General features: G+C 36.9%; 6 protein-coding genes across 8 annotated transcripts in view; 3 read left to right on the plus strand and 3 right to left on the minus strand.

Moving 5' to 3' along the window:
* The window catches only part of LOC129796177 (S-adenosylmethionine decarboxylase proenzyme), a 21,681-nt gene extending 4,944 nt beyond the window's left edge, over window positions 1-16,737 (minus strand). Inside the window, exons 1-5 of one of the 2 annotated variants that reach the window (XM_055837951.1) lie at window positions 16,307-16,635; window positions 11,509-11,595; window positions 3,579-4,047; window positions 3,407-3,499; window positions 3,253-3,273 (exon numbers count right to left, since the gene is read on the minus strand). In XM_055837951.1, the coding sequence (XP_055693926.1) occupies window positions 3,253-3,273; window positions 3,407-3,499; window positions 3,579-4,047; window positions 11,509-11,595; window positions 16,307-16,413 (777 nt within the window). In that variant the 5' untranslated portion in view covers window positions 16,414-16,635. Of the gene's footprint in view, window positions 1-3,252; window positions 3,274-3,406; window positions 3,500-3,578; window positions 4,048-11,508; window positions 11,596-16,306 lie in introns of both variants that reach the window. The other variant, XM_055837952.1, reaches the window with a different exon arrangement.
* Window positions 1-21,968, plus strand: part of LOC129796090 (zinc finger protein 431-like) — a 382,644-nt gene that overhangs the window by 255,225 nt on the left and 105,451 nt on the right. The gene's annotated exons all lie outside the window — the stretch shown is intronic.
* Window positions 1-21,968, plus strand: part of LOC129796188 (luciferin sulfotransferase-like) — a 220,233-nt gene that overhangs the window by 92,814 nt on the left and 105,451 nt on the right. The window lies entirely within an intron of this gene.
* On the plus strand, window positions 16,792-19,349 carry LOC129796206 (zinc transporter ZIP9). Of its 2 annotated transcripts, XM_055837987.1 has the most exons (4): window positions 16,792-16,892; window positions 17,015-17,204; window positions 17,289-18,367; window positions 18,446-19,349. In XM_055837987.1, exons 3-4 carry the CDS (start codon window positions 18,272-18,274, stop codon window positions 19,259-19,261), a joined length of 912 nt encoding a protein of 303 aa, XP_055693962.1. In that variant the 5' UTR covers window positions 16,792-16,892; window positions 17,015-17,204; window positions 17,289-18,271; the 3' UTR covers window positions 19,262-19,349. The 2 variants fall into 2 exon arrangements, with proteins under 2 accessions (XP_055693962.1, XP_055693963.1); XM_055837988.1 differs by lacking the exon at window positions 16,792-16,892 and having other exon boundaries at window positions 16,917-18,367.
* Window positions 19,295-19,949, minus strand: LOC129796243 (uncharacterized). Its single transcript, XM_055838029.1, has one exon. The coding sequence runs from the start codon at window positions 19,947-19,949 to the stop codon at window positions 19,365-19,367; it is 585 nt and encodes a 194-aa protein (XP_055694004.1). The 3' UTR covers window positions 19,295-19,364.
* On the minus strand, window positions 19,979-20,457 carry LOC129796275 (EKC/KEOPS complex subunit LAGE3). The gene is made up of 3 exons (XM_055838068.1): window positions 20,355-20,457; window positions 20,166-20,294; window positions 19,979-20,105 (listed from the first exon to the last, which is right to left on the minus strand). The coding sequence occupies exons 1-3, from the start codon at window positions 20,369-20,371 to the stop codon at window positions 19,979-19,981; spliced, it is 273 nt and encodes a 90-aa protein (XP_055694043.1). The 5' UTR covers window positions 20,372-20,457.

A 21,968-nucleotide genomic window follows, 5' to 3' on the forward strand; every position in this document is an offset into this window, starting at 1 on the left:
AATCAAAGTTTGTGATAATTTAGGCGCAATAATAAATTAAGCAAAACTGCAGCTAAAAAAGTCGTTTGAATTGGCAATTTTGCATCGATTCGACGTAATTTTTTTTCAGTGACGATTTTCTCAATTAAATATTAAGTAATTAGATGAAGGAATGCATGAAGAAGATCAAGAATTAGTGAAACTTTCGATCCTTGTTCAATAAACTGATTAATAAATAATTATTGAGCATATTTTATCAGCTGGTAGTTATTACCAATTTGATCCTCCGCGTTGTGCCAAATGTTGGGTCCTCCAAGTGTTAATATTTCGTGATAAATTCTACATCTGTTTGTAGGGAAGTTTCATTACATACTTCAATATCGTCGAAAGAAAACTTGAAAAAAGAATTTGTTTTGAGAGAAAATTAAAGTCAAACTTTTGAGGTTAGAAACCTCGATCCTCCAATTTTTAACAAACATTTTTCTCCACTGAATTAACGAAAGAATTGAAACGTTGCTGAAAACGTAAAGACGTTCGCTTCACGTTTCTCTATATTCAGTTTTTCCCTAATGCCATGTTTCTACCATTTATGGTTTCTTTTAAACGTATGACACTTTTAACCATTGACATTTATTTTTACGTTAAAAAGAGAGAAAAAATTTCCTCTCTCAGACTAGACAATTTTTTTTAACATCTAACATCTTTCAGCGTTTGAATTTTTCCTAACTTTCGATGTTTCTTTTGTAACTTTAGATATCCTTTTTTCTCTATAAAATACAAAAATCCTCTTTTAATTTTCTTTTTCGTAAAATTTTTAGCCTGAAAGTAATTTCTTTTGACTTCCAAAGAAAAACCTTGAATTGTCTGAATTTTTAGGGTGTTTAGATAAGACACCCAAGTATCTTTGCCCTTACATTTAATCATCCACAGCAGGTAGGTACTTATGTATATGTTTTCTTCACCAAACTTGCATTTATGGAGAATTCATATATTTCTTTGTACAGGGTGGCCAGGAAATTAGGGCATGATTTTAACCGCGAATAACTTTTGATTGGATTGAGATTTCCGGAAACTTCTGCCGCCAAAAAATGCGTAAACTCAAAAAGTTTTATTTGTTTTTTTATTTCAAGTCGATATCTTAAAAATTGGAGCCGCTAGAGCAAAAAATGTGAAAGTTACCATGTGTATGGAAAACGATGAAATATTCTGGATTTCATGTCTGTTGATTTTCTCAAAATCCATAAACATAAAAAAAGATCCAAAGATCATTAAACAATTGAATATTTGACTAAAGAATTAAAGAAGCCTTTCCTGACTTTATGCGACCAAATATTCAAACATTTTAAGAATATTTTTGAGTTAAAGCATATATTGTCATCATGGACAATTCAGCGTTAATTTGACATGAAAAGCAGTAGGGGAACCTGGGGTAATTCGGTGAATTTTTGGGAGATAATTTTTCCTGAGTTCCATGGAAATATTTGAGATTTCCCATGACAACTATCTTATAGCAAATTTTCCGGGCTACAACTTTGTCTCAGACGATTTCTCTCTATCTCAACGGGAAAATGCTTTTTCAGGCCATTTTCCAAACCCTTCCACATTTGCATGTTCCAAAAATCCTGGGGTAAAATGGTGAATAATTTTCAAATGCGTTTTTCTTTGAAAATCCATGTCTTAGAGGTTATTGATTTGCTCTGGGATAAACATACCTGTTTCGATTGAGAGATTTCACTCCGTATCGTAATGATTATTCACTTTTTAGTTCTATAAAATTGATAAAACACAAAATTTGTGGAAAAGCACTTCCATTTGTTTGTTTTCTACAACTTCCCGTCAAATCTGAGTGCAACAAAAACCCAAGGGACAAGGAATTTTATACTCGTAGCTACTTTGGTAGCAAAATCAATATAATAATTTATTTAACAAGGAGAAATTTTTTAAGAAAAATTACGAAAAAAACATTATTTCGAGTTAATTAATTGTTTATATTACCTAATCTATCTAATACATATTATCTGTGAAGAATTGAATGGAATAAAAACATTGATTTTGTAGGGCGAAAATTTTGGACGATTATTCCATTACGCGTCAATAGTAAAATAGATTGTAGAGAGAGAAAACACTATATGAGTGGAAGGAGGCAAATTTTTCACCATTTTACCCCAAATAATATTCACCGTCTTGCCCCAAGGGCTACCTTTTAGTGAAAACTTCATAATAGAAAACTCGGAAAATTTATGGGAAAAATCAGAATAGGTTTGTGTTCAGCAATAATTGCTTTATTGAAAAAATGCATTTTCATAATTTATTACACAGAATAAGATGGTAAGAATTGAAATATAGTAAGGTGTTAACAGTAACTTTACACATCGGAAAATTATTTTCCTCAATAAAATCCAAACTATTCGTTCTACATGACTAAAGCTTTCTGGGATTATTAAGAGGTGTAAGAAGCACCTGTTAACTAAATGAGAATGATTAGGACAATGTATTTCATGAGATATTGAATTTAATTTTTTTCCCGATTCACCATTTTACCCCAGTTACCCCTATATTTTTCATCGACAAAACGCTTCTTTTCACGTGTTTTGCTCTAGCGGCTCCAATTTTTAAGATATCGATTTGAAATAAAAAGCAAATAAAACTTTTTGAGTTTACGCATCTTTTGGCGGCAGAAGTTTTCAGATATCTCAATCCAATCAAAAGTTATTCGCGGTTAAAATCATGACCTAATTTCCTGGCCACCCTGTATTTCTCACAGCATGTTAGGACGACACTTTGCCCCTTTTGCCCCTTGATAATTGTCTCGTTATTCGTCCCTTCTAATATGGACAACACATTAATATTCCAGACGAACAATTAGTCCCCCAATCCCTTATCCTCCCTTGAGCTATTTGTCTTGCAAATAGTTTATTGTTTTCCCAAAATTTCTTCTTTACTCTCTCCTCCGTTGTCTTATCGTTCTCTAATGCTTCTGTAATTTGTATTTACCTTTTTACTCAAAGTCAAACATCTCCCCGTATCTAAATTCAATAGACAATCTCTCTTTACATTACAATCTCTCGAGAGTCATTTTCTTCTTTTGCTCCAAAATTTATTTGAGCAAATTCAACTCTGTGAAAGTCAATGTTCACAGAGAAAGGGATTTTTTGAGGCACACAGAAGATTAAAAAAAAAAGGGATTTAATACTTTTTTTCTGTATCGGTTTGGGATTTGAATTCAACACAAAATGGGAGGATATGACTAAAATTTCAATATTGGTCACTTACTTCCGGACAATCACCCACAATCTGTGGAGCGATTTGCAGAAGGACATGAGCAGCAACAAGAGAAATAGGATAAATGCGTGAGTTTTCATTGTTATTTTGAATAATAATAATAATAAAATTTTCATGTTGAAGGGTCATTTCTTTCTCAACTTACATTCTTGGAAATTCCATTCATGGAGTATCCACATGGTGCAAAGAGATAGTCATCAATTTTCATTCCCGGCAGAATGTTTTGGATGCCAGATTTCTGCAATAAAAAGAAAGAGAATATTTTCAAATAAATTCTTTAATGTTTTTTTTTTCTTTTCTTCTACATTCCACCTCACCTCCGTGGCTTCCTTGGCATTCATGGAGTCCTCCTTGGTGAAAATAGCCATCACTTGGGGATCCATCTCCGTCATGAGGATCTCAATGGTCTGATCCGGATCCGGTGGCGCAATTGCAGCCACGGGACGTTGCTGGATCAGTGTGCCAAAGTGGCGCTGGAGAGCCTCTCCCCCGCGGCTCAGCGTATACAGGAACCAACAGTCGCGATTAACAGAGCCCAAGCAGTATGCACGTCCATCGTCGAAGAAACTATCAAGGAGTGCTACTTCCTCATCGAAAGCCCGATGCGGGGACACCTGAAGCTCAGGGCGCTTGTAGTTCTTGCGCGAATAGAACAATTCCTCAACATCCGTGTACCCAGCAATCTTCTCCGCCATCTCCAGCAGTGGCTCCAAACACTGCAATGGAGTTGTCGTGCCGCATGTCTTCAGAATCCACCTGCGACGTGACACAAACATGCTACTCTCGCTGAAAAAAAATAAATAAAACAAACAAATTTGATCTCCAAAATGATACATAAAGAAAATTTTCTCTTTGTCTCTTTACAAAAATCCCATTAGAATTAAATTACAGAGAGACATAAATAAATTTCCATGGAAAATAATTAACCTGACACTTGATGAATTTTTGCTTAGAGCGTGGAAAAATTATTTTGCAAGACGAATTGTGTAGCCTTTGTGTGTGTCAAGAGGCCAAGATTGAGAGTGATTCAGAATGATTAAAATTAACATAAACATCATGATTAGTCACATCATCGATAAGTTTTATTATCCTCCTATGGCGCGTATCCAATTAAAATTGCCTATTAGAGAGAAAATATCTCTCACTAAGGCTGAATTCTTAATTTATTATCAGCGGAATATTTATTTATTTGTCAATTTTCTCTCAACTTAAATTATATCATAAGAAGTTTGTTATTTATAATATTATGTACATATATACAGAAGAAGATGCTTCCGTTGAGTGTTTATGTAAAGAAGACACAACACCCGTATAAATGCTTACGTTAGAGAAATAAAATAAAAGTTTATTTCTACCTACTCTCAACTATGACGCGTTAAGGAATAAATCGAATTGCAAATTCAGTTAGTTTATCATATAAAATTAAACAATTTTAACATTAGTTTACATATTGTTAGTACATAGAAAAAAAAACCAAAATTAAATAGAAAAAACATAAAGAAAAAAAAGTCATTTTTTTTTTGTTTTATTCTGTCGCCTATAGCTCTTGATATTAACAATTTAAGCACTTACAGTCCCTCGACAAAAATAATGCAAAGGCCTTCAAATATTTTGCTTGGAAAAATCTGAAAATTTTTTTTTTTTTTGAAAGCTACATTCATCCCCTTTCCAAATCTGCCAGGATGACAAAAATCGTATGAGGGGTTAACTTCTAACAGCTGATTGAATAGAAAGTGGCATTTTCTGCCTTGATCTACTAAATTAGCTACCAAAAATCAGCGCCTTGACTGATTTTGATCATCTTGAATTCTTTGGAAAGAGGAAGAGTGTAGCATTCAGAGTTTTTTTTTATTTGTCAAAATAGGATAGCGAGAAAAAAAGTTAGAACTGATTTTGTAAGGAGAACCAATTTTTTCTTGCAAAATAGTTAACCCCTCATCCGATTTTGGTCATCCTGGCAGATTTGGAATGGAGATGAATGTAGCTTTAAACAAACAAAAAATTATTGAATTTGGTCAACTACAACCTTAGATATCTTAAGTTATATTCAGATATAATTTTAATGAAAGTCATAATAATTAAAGTGTATTTTAGAAGAATTTTTTACAAAAAAATATGTTTGTCTAACTTTTTTTCTCGCCAACCAATTTTGACAAATAAAAAAAACTCTGAAAGCTGCAGTCTTTCCAACGAGCCCAAATTGATCAAAATCGACCAAGTGGCTAAATTTTGGCGGATGATCCAGTAGACCCTTGCAAAAAGTGCCATTTTCTCTTCCATCAACCCTTAAAAATCAACCCCTTATCCGATTTTGCTCATTCTGGTAGATTGGAAAAGGGAATGAATGTAGCTTTCAAGAAAAAAAATTGGAAAAATTTTTAAGGAAAAAAAATATTTTATTTTTTCGGACAAAATATTTTTACTGAAGGCCTTTGCATTATTTTTGTCGAGGGACTGTAATAGCACAACTAAGGTGTGAAATTTACTAGTCAGATAGTCTTAATATTTCTTAACTTTTTTCTTAAGCGAAACTTAAAACTTCTTAAGGATCAGGCTGAATCGAGTACGAATTTCGATGCCCGAAGACGACAAAGAAAACTTTTCGTAAAATATTAATTTAGCATGATTGAGCCTGACTTAAGAAATCTTAAGCTTTGCTTAAGAAAACCTAAAAACTCTTAATTTTTTCTCAAGAAATCTTTTATTTTCCTCGTGAATCTTTAGTTTTTCTTTAGAAGTTTTAAGTTTTTCTTATGAAAACTTTAGAAAACTGGAGTCTTTTAAAGAAATCCAAAATTGGTTTTCATTTACAATTCATTTATTGAGATTTGAGAATAATAAGCACAAAATATTTTCTTTAGAATTTTCTCTATCTTCAAAAGAATCTACTCTTCGACATTTCGGTGAATAATGTCTCCTTCTTCAGGTACAAAATTTATTTAGTTGAAAATTTTTATATTTGCATATCGTATATAGAATATCAGAAATTTCGAAATGTCCTTTTTAAAAAATGAAATCTTAAAGTTTTGGTAAAGGACTATTTTTCTAAAAAAAATGTAAATGCGAGGAAATTAAGTAAAAGAGAGAATCTACTTCCTGTAGTAAAGTAAAAGTTTTCTAAAGTAAAAAAAAAGTTCAATAATTAGGACGGCGTGCTGCGTTGCTGTATATCATCTCTTGATTATTGGGTTCGAATCTCACGACGTACCAACACGTTGTTCCTTTTTCTATATGAAACATACTTTAATTTTTATTTGCAAATTCTTTTTATCCACTCCACAAGGTTTATTATTAGAATTTCATTGTGAATAGTAATGGGATTCACCTTGTCCATGTGTAAAGAACTAAAAATGAAATTTTCTTAGCAACAAGAACTCAATTGTACCAAATTGATCAAAAGAATTTGATTCAATATAGTAAATTGAGATATGCGTACGGAAATTATGTAAGAAAGTGTGACCACAAAAAAAAGTTATGGGGTATTGTGACAAAAAGTATTCTTCCAACTTTTTTATATTACAAAATTAACTTGAATTTTTTGGCTTCCATCCAGCGACATTCATCTCGCATTTTGTACCTTTTCTTACTCAATTACAGAGTTGTTTCTTTACTTCTCTCATGCCATTTGTGATTATCTTTTGTCACATTTTTTTTCTTATTGACTTTTATGCATTTTCTCAAAATTTCTTTAATTGGAGTTGACTTCTCATATTTCCGAGAGTCAATTCTCGGAAAAATTAAATATCAACAGTATTATTTCCCACAAGTTTCTCTTTGTGGTTTTTTTAGTGAGTGAAGCATTCAAAGAAGGCGTGCTTTTGTTGACACAAACCCTCATTGAAAAGCTTCTAAGAACTGAAGGGGGTGACATGAAGACGGAGGGATAGTGCTGGATAATTGAGAGATTTCCAACCTTAATGCCTGAATACTTTCACGTCCAAAAAAAGAATCTTCGAGTTCATCACATTTATATTTTTGTGAAAATTTCCATCCACAACAACATTTTCTCTGATTCTTCATTCTCTCTCTCTCTTTCTCTCTCTCGTGACAATGCGCCCATTGGGGGTGGGAAACATTTCTACCGGAGATGAAAATATAATCCATCTGTGCAGCGTGAGAAAACTATGCTGCTACGGAGGAGAGTGATGAAGAAAAGCTGACGAATGTGATGAATGGAGTACTATTGATTTTTTTTTGCTTATATGTCTCTCACATACCCTAACAATTTTCTCTTTTACCTCCCAAAATGAAACTCTTACCATGTTGGCCTTCACATTATCGTTTCAGCGAAATATTTTGTATCTCTGCGATGTAAATATGTGTTACATGGCACTGATTGAGTTCTCCCAATTTCCACTTTATCGCAGACTTTATTGGATAAAATTCTATCTATCTGTTTTTTTTGCTACTGGAATGAATTTTATCTCTAGTAGTGTATTCTCTCCATGAATATCATGCAGAATGCGCAGATATATTTTCTATTAGTTTGAAAATTCATAAATTCACACGCCGGGTGGGGTTTTTTTGTGAACACCGCTCTTTGGCTTGAGTTAAAAATAAATTAATCAATGTGATGAAAGATGAAGCTTTGCTGACCTTGACGATCCTATAAAAGTTCTGCAGTTTTTCTCATATTTTATGTGTTTAATGTTTTTTTTTCTCGAATATTTGGTAATAACTTCTGCCATTGACCTTTCTTATATTAGTTAGAAACAAATCTCAGAGCGAATTTTACTTTTTGCAATTCGAAAACTTTATGTAAAAGTTGAAAAAAAAACTACAAAAATACACAGAGAGGTTTAGTTTGTGTTGGGAATTCATTTGGCTATTTTTGAAACAGACGTTTGCGTATAGAAGAACAGAAGAACAATTTCATTTATTTTTATTTTTTACTCAAAAAAGAATTTAATCAAGTTTTCTAACATTAACCCTTTAAGGTCCGCGCCTAAACTGCTGGGCCGATTTTGGAAATTTTGCTGTTTTCCAACTCATTGGGCGTAATTATACAGATTTTAGTCGAAAAAAATTTTTTCCAACTTACGGATTTTCCGGAAAAGCTTTGGGTCAGCATATGACCCAATGGACCGCAAGGGATACAAAACACGGATTTTTGATATTCACAATTAAGAAACACTCTGTGTCCGTGGCCGGTAATGTTACCCCCAAGACGCCTCGGAAGCACCCTGGGATGAACTACAATGAGATTCAGACCGACCAGAAGTAGTTTGGTCAGGATTTTCAGTGTCATCCCAGGTAAAGGTTCCTCTAATCACACACCTTGCCACGGTTTTGTGGTTAATTTACCACTTATTTACCACATATTTGAAGAAAACTTAACAGAATAGTAAAGGAGAATACCTATTCCTCCATCACAGCACATCCCAGCCAGAGATTCTGGCCAGGAAATCGCTCAAATCACTGAAATTCGGGGCTCATTCAGCCACTTCTCCACACTATAAACACGCACCTTGTCACGGTTTTGCATTAAATTTATCACTTATTTACCACAAAATTGCATTAAACTTAACACAACACTAAAGGAGGATACCCATCCCTCCATCAGAACACATCCTGGCCAGAGATTCTGGCCAGGAAATCACTCAAATCACTGAAAATCCTGGCTCATCCAGCCACTTCACCGCACTGTTTATGTATGGGAAATGAGTTGTCAAAAATTCCGCGTTTTGTATCCCTTCCCGTCCATTGGGTCATATGCTGACCCAAAAAGTTTGGAAAAGCTTTTTGGAAAATTGGTTCAACTTTCAAGGTTCCCATAAAGCAATTTTTTCTTGTTATTTAGTCTATTTATAAGATTCAAGTCGATTTAGACTATCGGAAAATTATAAAATAGAAAAAAAGACTGATTTTCAAAGTGATGAAAATCGACCAATTTTTCCCAAGTTTGGTGCAAAAAATCGACTATAAAGGAATTTATTGGACGAATCAAAAAAATATGTCTTGAAAGGTTGATCCTTTAGCTTTATACTGGCGAAGAAAGCATCCAAAAATATTAACTAGAAGTATCTCTAAAAAATGATTTTCGTTTTGGGTCAGGGTATGACCCAAAAAACGTTAAAGGGTTAAGGGGCTTCAGAGTTCAACAACGTGAGGGCAGTTTTATATAATGGGGTGTATCAATATTCCTATCAAACTGATTTTGTTCTGATTTTTTTTGTATCTAAACCTATGATTTTTCCAAAACGAAGGGTACGTTATATTTTTTCCAGAACAGATGGAGCTCAGTTTTTCAGGATAATTTATTTAAATTATAAGATAAACTTCAGCTATTTAACTCAACCCTAGTTGTTCATACCCATACTAAATATAGCAATTTAAGAGAAAAATAAGTATTAATTCAATACATTTATTGTAAAACTTTTATTCTTAATATTTAGGAAAAGTTCATCTCATATTTTCAAGGAACTGTCTAAAAAAATCTATAAACTCCCCTTCTGGACAATTTTCTCGTAGTTCATTAATGATTTTTTAATTTAAAAGATTTTTACGGAAACTATAAAGATCTCAAAAAAATGTTTTAAATTGTCCTCAAAAGAGTTAAGAACTTCTGCAAGAACTTGCAAAATGTTCAAATCGCTTCAGTACAAAATGTACGGGTAAGCTGACCAAGCTTACGAGAGCTGTGTTTCTTTCAGTGTACCAATTTTGTGAGAGCAAAATCGGGAAAAGTTGAAAAGTCATCCCCCAAGAAATCTTTAAAACGCCATATCTCGGGAACGGCTCCATAGATTTTCGAGTTTGAGCTATCGTTGGAAAGGTCTTAACCTCAACTATAATATATTAAAATATGAAGTAAATCGATAAGGGCATTTTCGAAAAATTCGAGTTCGAAATTTTTGAAAACTTTGTTTTTGACTTTAGCACCTCTTGCGGTCATTTCTCGAAGTTGCAATGTTATAGACATTTGTAGGGTATCTCGAAACCTTTCATTTGCACTTGAGTTAATCAAAATCGGACTTGTAGAACGCGAGATATGACATGCCAACTTTGGAAGGCTATATCTCGAGAACGGAGACATAGATTTTCTTCATTTTTGGCATGAAGCTAGATAATATAGTCAACTATAACATATCAAAAAATGAAGCAAATCGATAATGGCGTTTTCGAGATATTCATCGAAAACTCATCGAAAATTGTTTTTGATTTTTGGCCCCCTAGCGGTCACTTTTGAAACTTATGATGTTCTAGAGAGTTGTAGGGTTTGTTGAGATCTTTCATTTGACCCCAAGTTGATCAAAATCGGTCAAGCCGTTTTCGAGTTATGGTCGATTTTCGATGAAAAATTGTGGCGGCCATATTGACTAAACGGCTTGACCGATTTTCGAAAATGAGGTATCGTTGGAAAGCTCTTGATGGCCCCTACAACATATCAAAATTTCAGACCTCTAGCTGTAATAGCGGCTGAGATATAGCGAGAACAAAATTTTGAGGTTATTCAAAATGGCGGACGGGGTGGTGGGGGGGTGGATTTGACCTCATAATCGGATTTCTTCAGGTCGATATTTAAATTTTGCCGTTTACCGCAAGTCTCTATCTATCACCGTTCTCTTGCAATTTAAGTTTATGATCCGGCCGGACGGCCGTACGGACGGCCGGCCGGAAAAAAAATTTTTTTGGCGCATACGTTTTTTTGGAATGTGGGGACCCTAATTCGTGCTCATCCCAAGTTTGAGCCCGATCTGACGACTTTCGATTTTGCTCGGTACACAAAAGCTGTGTCTGAAAGAAACACAGCTAAAAGCCTCAATTCCATGGAATTATTTTCTTACAAATTTCCCTTCATATTTATTACCTACCCTAAAAACATTGTCTGTGCTCCCACAAAATCACATTATTTACTAAATATAAACTGAAAGCTCTAGCTAAATATTGTAAGAAGGAAAATACATTTCGGGCCTGATAAGCATTAGATATTTTTGCAAAGAAAATCCACCCTGACATGAGATTCCGCAGTGAAAAACATTCAACATGACATTCTCGCACTCGAAGTAAATCCACCCAATCGATTCTATTTTCTCTCAATGGAATTCTCGAGTATGTATCAAATTTTTCTTGCAATCAATCCATGTGATTTCTTTGGACGGAACTTCGATAAAAATAGTCAGAGTGGTGATTGTTGAGGGATATTTATCACAAAACTAATACAGCATGAAAGGCGGTGTTAGAAGAGTGGAGAAAGGGTGGAAAATTCCTCTTGTGAATGACAACTATAATTTATTATAGACTCACCTCAAGACGTACGCATCAATTTGATCATTGCGACTGAAGCTGATGATTTCACATCGAACAGATTTCAGGAGAGCATCCCACATTGGTCTGAAAGAAGATACAACAAAAAATAAATAAAATGTCAAGCAACGCTTATCAGAAGAGCTTACAGCTGGAAGAAAATTAAAAATAGACAAGATGATAAGAGAGAATTTTTATTTGAGACAGCCTTCCCGTTCCCCATACTTGCCATCGTGACCGATTTTAAATTTTATTATCAAACTCTCCTCATTCAGTGGTTGACGCCAAAGTCAAGAAACTCTCATCTATGCCGGCGTGGAAACTCACAAAATGATTGTCGTCGTTCTACAAAATGCCTTTCTTGCCCTTTTTTTTGCCTACATATTTCCCCATTCATGTTCTACCGAAAAATTTTAAATTATTAACCATCGCAGTGTCTGGAGCCACTTTGTGAGATGGGAAGGCAAAAAGGGTGAAACTACTAAAATTATTATCACAGTATCATGATAAGACTCCCGACCTCTTGACACTTTGAAATACCCTGGAGAACAAGTGGCACACTCTTCAATTCATACTCTACACTCGAGCACCCTCGTAGAGGGAGAAGAAAACCACCTTTCCCACCCAACAAAAGCGACCTTTATTGTTACGCTGCAATACCGCATGAGTGACAGGTGAACTAAGCACAAAAAGGTAAATCCATTTCCTGATTGATTTAGTCTGAAAGTCTTTGAAAACTCTTCTTTTTATTTTTAGAATGTATTTAAATTCATAAAAAAGATGCTTTCGTTAATAAAAGAAGGTTATTGAATTTTAAACTAAAAAATCGCTTGCATTCTAGTTAAATGGCCAAATGATTAATTAATTTTTTTAATTTTGGAAATAAATTTTAATTCGCAAAAAGTTTATTTGAAATTCTCAAATGACCATTTATTTTAGCTGTGTTTCTTTCAGACACAGCTTTTGTGTACCGAGCAAAATCGAAAGTCGTCAGATCGGGCTCAAACTTGGGATGAGCACGAATTAGGGTCCCCACATTCCAAAAAACGTATGCGCCAAAAAATTTTTTTCCGGCCGGCCGGCCGGCCGTGGTTTATGACTGAATTGCGAGAGAACGGTAATAGATAGAGACTTGCGGTAAACGGCAAAGTTTAAATATCGACTGGAAGACGTCCGATTATGAGGTCAAATCCACCCCCCCACCCCCGCGTCCGCCATTTTGAATAACCTCAAAATTTTGTTTTCGCTATATCTCAGCCGCTATTATAGCTAGAGGGCTGAAATTTAGATATGTTGTAGGGGCCATCAAGAGCTTTCCAACGATACCTCATTTTCGAAAATCGGTCAAGCCGTTTAGTCAATATGGCCGCCACAATTTTTCATCGAAAATCGACCATAACTCGAAAACGGCTTGACCGATTTTGATCAACCCGGGGTCAAATGAAAGATCTCAACAAACCCTACAACTCTCTAGAACATCTGAAGTTTCAAAAGTGACCGCAAGAGGGCCAAAAATCAAAAACAAAATTTTCGATGAGTTTTCGATGAATATCTCGAAAACGCCATTATCGATTTGCTTCATTTTTTGATATGTTATAGCTGACCATATTATGTAGCTCCATGCCAAAAATGAAGAAAATCTATGTCGCCGTTCTCGAGATATAGCCTTCCAAAGTTGGCATGTCATATCTCGGGTTCTACCAGTCCGATTTCGATCAACTCAAGCGCAAATGAAAGGTTTCGTGAAGCCCTACAAATGTCTAGAACATTGCAAGTTCGAGAAATGACCGCGAGAGGCGCTAAAGTCAAAAACAAAGTTTTCGAAAATTTCGAACTCGAATATTTCGAAAATTCCATTATCGATTTACTTCATATTTTAATATGTTATAGTTGAGGTTAAGACCTTTCCAACGATAGCTCAAACTCGAAAATCTATGGACCCGTTCGCGAGATATGGCCTTATAAACATTTCTTAGGGTTTGAATTTTCTATTTTTCCCGACTTTGCGCGTATTTAAACAAATTCGCGTTCTAGTTTGCTCTCACAAAATTGGTACACTGAAAGAAACACAGCTCTCGTAAGCTTGGTCAGCTTACCAGTACATTTTTTTCCTGTAGGGAATAACCGAGGTATAGTTTTATTAATTGATTCCAAGTTCTTCGTCTTCTTTGTGTAGGAGTTTCCTAAATTACCTGACTTTCCTAACATTCAGAAAACTCAGCTCACAGTTTTCATAGAAATCAGTCAAGTTGATTAAAAAATATATATTTTCTTCTCTCTAATTTCCCTTAATTTAATTTATAGACTAACTACAACAACTACAACTAAATCAATGAAATTTTTCTAATAATATTTCTTAAGTTTAGTAAATTAATCAATGCATTATTTAGCCGAGTGGTTTTACTTGCAAATCTCAGTTTTATCATTTTGCGAATGACGTGGGTTCAATTCCCATAAATTTCATCATTTTGTTATTTGTTTCTCTTTAATAAAAAAGCTTTTTTTTATATAATTTTTAATCCATTAGTTACTAACGACTGATAAATGTCTACCTGACTCATGAGACGATTTATTATAAAAAGTTGATAATTAAAAACTGATTCAGACTAATTTTAACGACATTTCTAAAATTTAAGATTTCACCAAGTCTTTTAAAGAGTTTTTAAAGCAACAAAATGTACAAAATGAATAAACTCCTTCAACCAACAAATTTTAGTGCAGTTGTCATGCTTTAAATGACGAAAAATCACGCCTTGATAGGTTTTAGCCAGAATTTTCTTAATGAGATTAGATTGAATTTTTAAGGAGTTCAGCCTTAAATCGTTGGAGTAGAAAGTCAATCATAACGCGTCCAGTTATAAGAGTTACCACAACGCGGATGGGTCAGTCTATGCGTTGTAATTTAATTTCTTAGTTGTATTAGTAGACAAAACTGATTTTTTGTGTGAAAATCAGTAATTTGATGCATAAAAATGGTCATATCTCTGGTTCTATAAGACCTACAGAAATTTCTTGACTAGTTTTGGAAAAGTATTAAAACAGGCTATAAATTGACATAAATTTTAATAATTTTCAAGGTCACCTCCAGAACACAAAATGGCGGATTTTTGTTTCACCAAAACAGTTTTTGGCATTTTTTATCCTGAAGGAATAGTTCTAGAGGTTTCTGATGTTCTAGAAAGTTGTAGATAATCGTAAAACCTTTAATTTGATACTAAGATGAGCAAAATCGGTCAAGCGGTTCAAGAGATATGGATCTTAGAACTTTTCAAATTCAAGAATTTTTCAAATGGCCATATCTTCTAAACGGCGACATAGATTTTTTTCATTTTCGGACTGGTGAAAGATATTGAGTCAGGCTACAACATATCAAAATTTAAAGAAAATCGATAATGGGAATACGGAGATATTGCCCCTTAAAGTTAGGCAATTTTTGTTTTTGATTTTAGCGCCTCTTGCGGATGTTTTTGGAACTTGGAATGTTCTACGCAGTTGTAAGGCTTCTTGAAACCTTTCATTTGATACCAAGATGATCAAAATCGGTCAAGCCGTTCTCGAGTTATATTGAAAAAACACTTTTTGCTTTAGGCCGCCATATTTGCTAAACCGCTTGACCGATTTTCAAGTATGAATAGTCGATGAAAACATCTCACTGAGCTCTACAACATACTAAAATTTCAGATCTCTAGCTGTAAGGGAAGTGGTTGACGATAGTTCAAAATGGCGGACGGCGGCCATCTTGGAGTTTGAAAATGCGAAAAAATGAAATTTTACACCCACATTTCTATAGAAAACTTCAAACTGGAAGTCTCTATCTGTTACCGTTCTCGAATTATAAGGCAAAGTTTGGACGACCGGCAGGCCGGCCGGATCAAAAATTTTCCACCACCATTTTCATAATGTGGGATGTCTAAAACATGCTCATACCAAGTTTGAGCCCGATCCGAGGTGGTCGGTTTTTCCGACGATTACAATACTTGGTATGCCACGATTTTGGTATACCAACTAATTTTTGATTAAATATGAGAAAATGTGGTTAATAGAGGGCTTCAGGGAGTTCATCATAGTCGGTAGGTAATTTCAGGCGTATATAAGGATTCACCTTGCCAGGGAAACTTTATGGAAATTCATCCACAAAAACCACAAATTGTGGAAAATTTCTCTATTGAGGACGGGGTGGAAAAGTCAGATGAAAGGAAGGAAATTTGCGGGGAATGTTTGCTGGAAATGTCGTGTAATTTTCCACTGTATATGGGGTGTGCTCCTACTGGGTGGGTGGTTGTTTTCCTGCCTGTCTGGAGGTCATTTGAGGGCTTCCGCGCGGACAATTTCCACCATCACATTTTTCTTTTTGAGATGAGAGAACGATGGTTGAGTTGGGGATTAAAGGGCACCACACTATGATGTGGATTTTGTTGCCAATTGCGATGCCACATACAGCTGAGCGCGCCCCATTCGCGCAGTACTCGTGCAAATTGCGTCACGATGTTGGGGGGAAAAATCCCAAAAATATATCATTTTGTGTGCTTCTCTCTTATCTCTCCCCAAACCTCGAGACATGTGGCTTTCTCATACATCTTGGGCGCAGCAATGATCAAGAGAGCCACCGGAACCGGCTCGCAGCACTTTTTTTGTGCTCCAATCGTGTGTGTATGTGTGGAATTTCTGTGCCATTTAAAACATCACATCAGCACAACGGGGGGACTTTTGCAAAAAGAAAAAATGCCGGCTGGGACGACATGGGAGCACCAACACGGGGGCACCCCAAATACAGCTAAAGAGACTCTTTTCAACTCACCGTGGTATCTTCCTGAGATCAGCATTCTTGTTCGATGGTGGTTTCTTGAACCAAATCTCCAGCAATTTTTCCACACCTTCGAAAAACTTAAACTTCTCATCTGCCATTGCTGCAACACCGTTCTTCACTTTTGCCTTTCACCGATCATGGGTTTCCTGCACTGCACCTTCGTTGTGTCCCACACTTTGTCTGAAGATTGTGTGTGATTTCTACCGCGAGAGAGGGGACCACCACTTTAGGGAAACTATGGAAAATCTCAGCTGAAAACTGCCTCCGTTTTCTTCTAGCAACTTCTTCTTCCCGACTGCTTCGCGCACTTGACACGAACAACGTGCTACATGGAATTTTCTGCACACCCCTTTGTTTCACTTCCGTTTCAATAGGGTGTCCCATGAAGAACTTTTTATTGCCTGCTAAGCTTTTCAAGATTTTTTCTTTCCATTTTTTGCACTTCTTTTCTTATCAATATTTAAATTTTGGGCAAAAAAGCCTTAAAATCAAGACGTAAGAAACGCAAGAAGAGATTTTCTAACAATTACAACAATTTTGTGAAACCTGTGTGAATAATTTTCGTATGTGTGAAAAGGTAAAAACATTTGCAAATTTCGTGAAACATGTGAGAAACAAAAACAAATGTGTAAAGAAATATTTCAATTGCAGAAAATTCACAAATTTCACAATAAAATGCAATTTTTCCTGGAATTTCAGCATCATCCGGGGGCGGGGCATCAAAGAAGCTTCAAAAGAAGAAGAATGCATCCAGAGACACCGCTCCGGAAGCTACACAATCAACTTTCGCTGATGCATGTGGTATCAGCTAGAAAACAACAAAATCCCATCCTTGCCACCTTCCGTCCGGAAGTTAATGTTCCGGAACAATGGTCAAGCAAATTCCCACGTATGTAGTGAATGAGAATCTCACAGATGTCCTGGAGTCTGCCACATCATTGATTCCCTCTGTGATTACAAAACATGCAAACAGAAGACATCCCTCATGGAACAGGATGAGAGAGATTCTGCTTCAAGCACGGTCTACCTGAGGTTCATGGATGCGGCGAGGTCATCAAGAAAGATGAGAGGAAGAAATTCATGCATCCTATCCTGGAAAAAACACGTCGTGAGCAGGAAGATTAGGCAAAATTTCGTGTGAAATTCAAGGAAAATCTCAAAGATATGCAGCGACAGCGGCTCGCAAAGCCCCCAATGTGACGTACGTTCGGAAATATTTTCGGATTCCGAAAGCCGCGTATTTCGTGGGTTTTTCGGCGTACCAAAGCGCGGGTAAATCTTACGTTGAATTTGCTTTTTGTAGTAGTATTTCAGTCTGGTTAAGTTAATATTCTTTACAAAACGAGGCAAGAATCTATTACTCTACTTTATGGTCAAAGTGGCCATGTTTGTCCTTTAAGTATTATTTCAATCACCCAATTTATCAATGAGGATGAATGAGACAGAAAATCAAATTTGTACTGAATTTATGTGAATATCTTAGGTTAGAAATCCGTGTAAATATTGGACGTATTGGACAAACCAATATGTGCAATGATTTTAGTGTTTAAAATCTTTTAAATATTTCCTGCGAATTTTACTTTTACCACTTTTACTCATTTTCCGAATTCACAGGAAATGTCAAAATTTTCCGAAACTAAAATATCGCCCTGCTGTGTTTACGCTCTTATTTTCGGAAACAGCTTTTTGTATTGTAGATTTCGGTGTACACGTGTAAATAATCCCCTGATTAATCAATTAATTCACTCCGTGGCGGTGCAAAAAGTGCTAACTTGCAAAAATGGACACCTAAAGTGTTGAGATCAGCAGAAAAGCAAAGCAAGAAGCGGCCCATTGAGGCATTCTGAGCTGCCAAAAAGTTTTTCTGAGAGATTGTTTTGCTTTTTTTCCCAACTTTTCTCCGATTGTTTTCTGAGCCTTTGGTGTGTGTGTGCGGAAGATAACACTCCCCCTGCAATGGATGAGACTCTGGTACTCCTCTGCCTGGTGGTGGTGATGCTAATTGGCTCATATTTGGCCGGAAACATTCCTCTGGTTGTGTCCCTCTCTGAGGTAAGTTTCTGTGAAATTCTGCTCCGGATTTGTTTTGTGAATTTAGAAATTGATCCGGATGTTGTTTGCTCGTTTCAGGAGAAACTAAAGGTAGTGTCAGTATTTGGAGCTGGTCTCCTCGTGGGAACTGCCCTGACTGTGATAATCCCCGAAGGGATTCGTGCGCTATACGATGACAAAACAATAGCTCCCGTTTCACCGGGAAATCATGTGGATTCCTCCCCGAAAGATCCCATCCTCGATGAAGCCCACTCGTCGGAACATTCCTCCACAATTGGCCTATCACTCGTGCTGGGCTTTATCTTTATGATGCTCGTCGATCAAATTTCCACACGACGCGATGGGGCGTCGGCGGAACGCAATATGACAGCCACTATTGGTCTGATTGTTCACGCAGCAGCTGATGGGGTGGCCCTCGGGGCGGCAGCTCATGCAAGTCACCACGATGTGGAGATGGTGGTTTTCCTGGCTATTATGCTCCACAAAGCCCCAGCTGCCTTTGGGCTCGTGTCCTTCCTCCTGCACGAGGGCTTCGATCGACATCGCATCCGGAAGCATTTAGCCATGTTCTCCATGTCGGCGCCCCTCCTCACCCTCCTCACGTACTTTGGCATCGGGCAGGAGCAGAAGGAGACACTGAACTCCTTCAATGCAACGGGTATTGCAATGCTCTTCTCAGCTGGAACCTTCCTCTACGTGGCCACTGTGCACGTACTGCCGGAACTCACGCAGGGTCACACATCCTCAGGCGCCTCATCGGGGCCACACTACACGCACCTTGAGCAGGGAACACCCCAGCCAAAGGGCTACAGTGGCCTCCGGAATGCTGAGCTGGCCATACTCATCTGTGGCGCTCTCCTACCACTCCTCCTCACCATGGGGCATCACCACTAAGTGTGGGTCACCATGAAGGCCAAAATGCCCAGATTTATTGTACTGACATATTTTTTATTCAAAAATAAAAATCACCTGTTGATGTAAACCCGTCCTAATTCCCTTAATCCCGATACAGAGTCCGGCAAACTGCTGATATTGGCAGATCACAGACCTTTGGGATCTGTTTCTTCTGCCGTAGGCCTTCAAGGTGGGTTGGTGTGTCCCTCAGGAGGCATTCCTTGTCTTCCGGACAATCACAAAAGTCCGAAATTGTGGAGTCTTCCGAGCTATCATCGCCTTGTTCGTGCTTCTCGCAGAATTTATGAATCCTCCAGGAATTTTTGTCAATCTTAGTTGGTTTATTGCAGTCATCCCTCCCATCGGGGCTTACCCACTGACAGGGAAATATTGCAAATGAATCCCTCACCGTTGATACATCATTGATATCAGGTGTGAGGGTGAGATTTATCCCAGGATAGATGAAGAAGGCGAAAAAGGAGACAGCCACGAGGATTAGCATTGGGATGAAGATAGCAAAATACTTGTCCGGAAGGTAGGTGAGTGAAAACATATCCCGGAGAATTGTGTCCGGAACTAATGCCCAGATGACGTACATGATAAACATTGTTTTAAAGAGGAGAAACATGGAAAATCCATAAACTGCCCTCGTTGGGGAGGGTCCCGGAGCATGTTCCGGTGGTGCCATTGTCCAACACAGAGCTTCCCGGAACTTCCTCAGTAGTGATTGTATTTTGTCGATGGGGGCCCAAAGGCTTCCATTGTCTCGCAGGAAAGGAGAAGATTGTCAAAGAATGATGTTAACCCCGTCCGGAGGGCTTTTGCTGTTCCCCCAGAGAAGTTTCTGTAAAAAAGGAAGTTCTTTAAGGAGACAAGACAAGAAATCTTCAAGGATAGAGCTTACACAACAAGGAGATTCCCCTCAACAATGAGGGACTTCTCAACGTGATTCCTTCGTGGTTCTGCGTCCAAGCGAAGGACGTCGTAGGCAATCTCCGCGTGTCGATTGGACGGAAATGGGACCTTAATTAAACTGAAATAGAAGCCAAAAATCAGCAGGAAAAGCAAATGGTTAATACTTCTAGCTACCTACATTTCCAAATCGCTCATTCTTCACGTATTTCCCATGAAAATCACGATGTTTTTGTAGGCAGGAAGTTCTGTAATTGTTTTCCGAAAACTGACAGCTCACAGCATTGCCAGCATACCCACCAGCGCCATCTGTGTGACATAATTGAGAATTATATTTCCCGCCATTCCCGCGCAAAATCGCCATTTTTCATTCTTGTAAAAAAGGTTGTAAAAACTGCGGCAAAAAAGGTAGTAAAAATTCTCAATTCCCTTCTATTGTCCTCAAAATGTATTCAAATGACCCTCATGGAGAGAAAATTGGAGTAAATTACAATTATGGTTGTCCTATTTGTATGGCAGTGTTTATTTTTTTTTTCACACATTGAGGTTAGGAAGTGGGTTCTGAAGAAATCCTTTTCACTTTGCAGCCTTTTTTGCATATTTTGCCTGTTTTAATTTGCTTTGGGTGATTATTTCTCTACAGGATTGTCGGCATTTGCCATGCAAAGTCACTTTCGAATGAAAAGATCGTAAAACTTAATTTTTTGGGGGTGTTTGAAAGCGTTTTCAATGTACCAAAAGGACGCTCTTTTTTGTAACGAATGAATGCTGAGAATGTTTTATACAGATTTTCCAACAAGATGAATTTTCCATTAAAAAATTAAGTCAAAATGCATCTTTTTGTGCATTCTCTCGAATGTTTTCTCTCTTGCACACAGCATCTCTCCATGGATTCGGGAAAGCAATAAAATGTTCATTGAAAGGAAGGACGACAAAAAAAGGGATGAGAAAACTATAAAATTTGACACTATCCATTCGCCCCGTGTTCTTTAAGATTGAGATTCCATACAAATCTCCTCGAAAAAAAAAGAAGAAACTGCCTTCAAGTGGTGGATTATTTATGGGCAGAGATGGCTGCCGCATGGCCATTGCGAGGGCATTCTCGTCATCCCGGGGGCTCCTTTTTTATTACCCTCAATACGTCGCTCTGATGACTTCACTTTTAAAATGAGAAAAAGATCTCTCTGTTGGTGCTGCTGCCCTTAGAAAGAGGGTGGAGTTTATTGAAATTTTATTAGTCCAACCATTTTCTTCCACTTTCAATTTTTCTTCTGCATGGATAATGCTCTGACCCTGCTGGCCGCCAAATGGGGTGATGAAAAAAAATTAGAGCAATTTAAGAAAGGCTACATAAAAGGAGGAAATTCTCGGGAAAAAGACAACCATAAAATTTCGAAGGATTTCATTTATGATTGTGTTAATTTCAGAGCTGATGTGGCATTGAAGGAGCAATCGCTGGGCAAAGCTAAAGTAGAAGAATAAAAGGATGCGTGCTCATTGAGAGAAGAAGAAAAAATGAGAGCAAATATTTGAATTTCACTTTTATTGGTGCACGTTTTTTTTTGCACCACAAGGAGACCTCTTTTCAGGGGAACAATGCCAATGTCCAAGAACCTTAAGGAGGAGATGCTTCAAAAAATACTCTCTCGATTCACTTGAAATCCTTTCGGCTCTCCTCAACACAAGGGCCAACACAATGTGCCCGTGAAAAGGGGTTCCGGTACTCATTTGAATATTATATTTTTCACCTTGGTACGATGAGGAGGAATTTTTCAAGGGCGCAGACGATTTCGCG

This window comes from Lutzomyia longipalpis, chromosome 4 (assembly GCF_024334085.1).
Source record: "Lutzomyia longipalpis isolate SR_M1_2022 chromosome 4, ASM2433408v1".
Taxonomy (NCBI): Eukaryota; Metazoa; Arthropoda; class Insecta; order Diptera; family Psychodidae; genus Lutzomyia; species Lutzomyia longipalpis.